This window comes from Hippocampus comes, unplaced genomic scaffold, assembly GCF_001891065.2.
Source record: "Hippocampus comes isolate QL1 unplaced genomic scaffold, H_comes_QL1_v1.1 scaffold181, whole genome shotgun sequence".
Classification (NCBI taxonomy): domain Eukaryota; kingdom Metazoa; phylum Chordata; class Actinopteri; order Syngnathiformes; family Syngnathidae; genus Hippocampus; species Hippocampus comes.
In genome coordinates, this window is record NW_017805136.1 from 234,773 (window position 1) to 238,894 (window position 4,122).

Genomic DNA, 4,122 nt, shown 5'->3' on the forward strand with positions numbered 1-4,122 from the left:
TGGGCGGGGGTCCAAGCGTTCCGCCTCACTCGCATCCCCTGTGGTGTTTGGCAGCGCTCGGAATGGAATTCATCCGTGCGTGTTTATTTGGACGTGTACCCCCCACCCTCACCGTTCCCTTCTGATGTCGGCATGTGATGACTGAATCGCGAGGGGGGGGTGTGGGGGGACTGTTTGACACACACACACACACACACACACACACACACACACACACACACCACACCACACACACCCCAACACACACCACCGACGGCCACACACACACATGCACAGGCGGGGACAGTGGAACGCACCAATCAGGCTTCCCGAGCAGTCTCTGATTTGCGGCGCTTGTGTAAAATCGTTATGTTTTGAAAGCGTAGTCCGGAAGAATCCGTACGCGCTGAGTCCTGTTGCCGTGGCGGCATCTCGTGCGTGTGTGGGGGCGGGGGGGGGGGGGGGGGGGGGGCAGGTCTCTGAGAGACAGACTTTCGTGTCGTTAAAAACCAGGTAAAAGGCGAAGAAACGAGCGCACCACCTGCGATTGGGACACCGCGCCGTGCTCCTCCTGAGAGAAGGCGTAGCCGTCTGTGGATGGATGGATGGGGGATGCGAGGCGGGGTGGAGGGAGGAGGGTTGCGGGGTGGGGGGTATGCGGTATGGCGTGTCGGTAAAGCAGATGTGAGCGGACCGATTTTCCCGATCGTCAAGGGTTAAAACGTGCGGCATACTCACGCGTGACGGGCTGTTGCAGCGAGTTGGAGCGTCCGATGCTGGAGGGCGTCTTCCTAAAGACTCTTGTCAGCAGATGGGCACGTTCGTTTAGACTGCGGGGAGAAGGCAGAAGAAAGGAAGGAGACGTTTCATTTCCAAGGTCAAAAAAAAAAAAAAAAAAGGGGGGGGGGGGGTGGGGGGGGGGGTGTTTGGGATGGGGTCTGCACGCGTCCCTCAAGAAAAACAGGTTGAACCCTGGATGCCCGGGTACCTTTTGGTCCCATTTGGACAGCGAGGGGGCAGCGACCGGGGAGAGGGCGGGGCTCCTCGATCCGCACCGGCATTATGACGAACACGGCGCATGAGGTGGGGGGGGGTTGGTTTTTGATCAGTTAAACTGTAATTTTTCTGCTTTTTTTTTTTTTTTGCATCAAGGACCAGAACCACGTAAAAATATATTCCGACAAACCAGCACATGATAAAAAAAATAAATTAATTAATAATCTGAAGTTGCTCAACATATTGAACAGGTTGGAATTTGGCAAAAATGCTTCTGAGCTTCAAATAAGAAAATGTGCATATTTTTCTCACAAATAGAAGTTGACCCTCACTTTTTGAATTTGTAAAGAAAAAAAAAATCGTCAAACATGCCTCTCTAATCATCCATTGGATATTCAGCCCAAGAAGGATCATGTACAGTTGGACGTCCTCCGTTTTTGTGTGGCACATATTCGCATCAAACACGACGTCCAAAATGGACTGGGCCTCGGGCAACCACTCTGAAGCCCCCTCATTGCCCGCCCCCCCACTCCCCAACTCTCAGAGAAGAAGACTGGACCCTCTGTGTGAAGACCACACGCCGTCACGGTTCCTCTCCCCTCCAGTCGTGCAAAAATAACGATGTGCCTCGCTCATATTAACACCCCCCCCTTCGAACGCCCCGTCGTCACGTCACCGTCGAGGCCGCCTGTCCACAATGACGTAGATGACTGGAGCTCTTACGCACCAAAAACAAGAGCTGTTTCCTGGGAAAGGACGCTTTCGCTAACGCAAATTATGCCTGTTTAATCGAATCACCTCAAACGTCGGGAAAACCTTCCGAAAAGATTCAAAGGATTTTTTTTTTTTTGCCACTTCCCCAAAAGATACACTGCAAACAATAAAACCAAAGGAAGACTGAATATCTTTGGCCATTTGTCGAAACTGTACCTTACCCACTTTGACCACTACCGTGTGGATTTAGCTAGCCGGCTAGCTAGCCCTACACAACCCAACCGCCTAATTTCCCCGGCTAGCTTGCCCTACATGAAAATGCCTAATTTCCGAGTACACAACAACGCAGTGTTGTGATTTGAATTCCCAAGGAAGGAGGAGACGGCACGGACGAACCCGCCGCTCGTTTCCCGACCAAGAGGAACCTCAGGAGCCTGTTAGCTTGCAAGTTAGGTGGTGACTAGCACCGCTCTTCAGGGTGTGGGCGCAAACCCATACTACAGTTGACGGAATGTCGTACAATTCCGACTTAACGTGTGTGTGTGTGTGTGTGATTTAAGTTATATATATATTTATTAAACCATGCTAACATGCTTTTTAAACACGCTTCAAAAGTCACAAAGATGTGTTTTGCAAAAAGCAAGGGGGCTTTCCTGGAAACATAAGCCTTGAAAGGGAATAGTGGGAGGAAACTAGTGAGTTTGCGGCCAACGCAAATGATGTCCGTTCAATCGAGAAACAAAGGATGTGCACCATTTCCAACTCTCCCCCGGGGATTCTCCTCCTACCTTTCCTCAGCTTTTCCCAGACTACAAACACAGATGTGCTCTTTTGACAACTTGCCGCCCCGCCGGACGCTATACTGTAACTTCTCTCATTCCGGATGATGAGTGGCAAGCTTCCTCGCCCCGTTCGGATCTGATGAAAGCAGACCTCAGGCCCCTGAAGGTGGCGGGGGCGGGTTTTGGGGTGGCACGCTCATAGAAAAGCGTCTTGTTTCTGCGCATAAAGGAGCGTTTGAAGGGAGGGCCGCTAATTGCCGCGTAAGTGCAGCAAGCAAATCGGCGCAGTCGACGTGTTAACGACACGGTTTGGGATGCGGGAGCCCAAATGCTTCAAACGACTTACTTTCTAGCACTCCTACACAGACACACCACACACAGAAAGTCTATCGAAAGACCAACACACCAGGTCCGTGCAGCAGGTCAAATTGGTCCACCTACGGAGCGTTTGATTTTTTTTTTTTTTGAAAAAAACGAGGGGAAAAATGGAAACGATGAGCATGCAAAAACAAATTCTGAAAGGTCGTTAGCGGTCAGTGTTCACACAGCGGGACAGTTGACACGCGGGAGCGACTACCTCTGTGCCGCCTCTACGGGAAGTTGACCTTGCCTTGGCTTCTGATGATGATGATGATGACGACGATGATTTAAGTTATAATGAAGTCATTCACCACATGTATGCTTGACTTTATGGCTATACTAAAATTAAACAGATAATCCATACAAACAAAAAAAAACAGGATTTAAACAGGAATTTGAAATAAGTCTTATATTGGCAATAAATAGCCTATTCAAATTATATGTATAAAAAAGAAATCTAAAATATAAACACATAATAAAATGAAACGGAGCACAAATAATGTCCTATACAGAATACGCACAATATAAAAATAATTTATCACTAAAAAAATCATAGAATATAAACAATTATAGCTAACATAAAACAGAAATAAATACAATGAACTAAATGAGGAAACTCCAAAAACAAATCGAATATAAAACGGAAATATGAATAAAACAAAAAGAAAAAAATAAATAAAACGCATCCACAGTAAATGAATACAAATGGCAAGTACTATACGTCAAATCTCGACTAGTTCCTGGTTAATGGTTGATACCGGAGGGTGGATCGCTTCAACCCTGTCTTAAATTTGAAATTGGGCATATATTCACATATTCACTGAAATGATAAAAATCTACTTTCAAATAAAGTCTCTTCACCGCTCTCCATATTCTCACCACAATGTAACAGCTTCTCATCTTCAAATATTTTGGGGGGGCACCATGTGTCAGTAATTACTAAGAACTAGTTGAACATAACATGTATGGTGGCCCGCTGTGGTCAAATAACCAAACGGCAAGATGCTGTACCTGCGTCCGCTGGCGTCCCTCAGAACCGCCGCGCCAGGGTCCACGGCGCGCGCTTCCAGCTCCTGCACCTCCTCCAGCAGCGACTTCCTCACCGAGCGACGTGTCCTGCGAAACCAACGTGGTGAAATATATACCGGCGCGTGCGTTTCTATCATATTCGTACGCTTTACTTACGCCGCCCAGACAAAGTCCTTGAGTAAACATACGGTGGGCACCAGCAGCAGACCCAACCAGAAGTACCAGCACTGCATCACGCTGCCAGCCTGCCACAACAGCACCC

At 48.1% G+C, this 4,122-nt stretch overlaps 1 protein-coding gene across 1 annotated transcript in view; it reads right to left on the reverse strand.

Annotated features, from left to right (window-relative positions):
- Nucleotides 1-481: 481 nt before the first annotated feature.
- The window catches only part of atp8a2 (ATPase phospholipid transporting 8A2), a gene marked incomplete at its 5' end in the record, with an annotated part of 43,008 nt that continues 39,367 nt past the window's right edge, over nucleotides 482-4,122 (reverse strand). Inside the window, 4 exons of the mRNA XM_019866828.1 lie at nucleotides 482-570; nucleotides 718-809; nucleotides 3,843-3,947; nucleotides 4,017-4,105. Of these exons, the coding sequence (XP_019722387.1) occupies nucleotides 482-570; nucleotides 718-809; nucleotides 3,843-3,947; nucleotides 4,017-4,105 (375 nt within the window). The remainder of the gene's footprint in view (nucleotides 571-717; nucleotides 810-3,842; nucleotides 3,948-4,016; nucleotides 4,106-4,122) is intronic.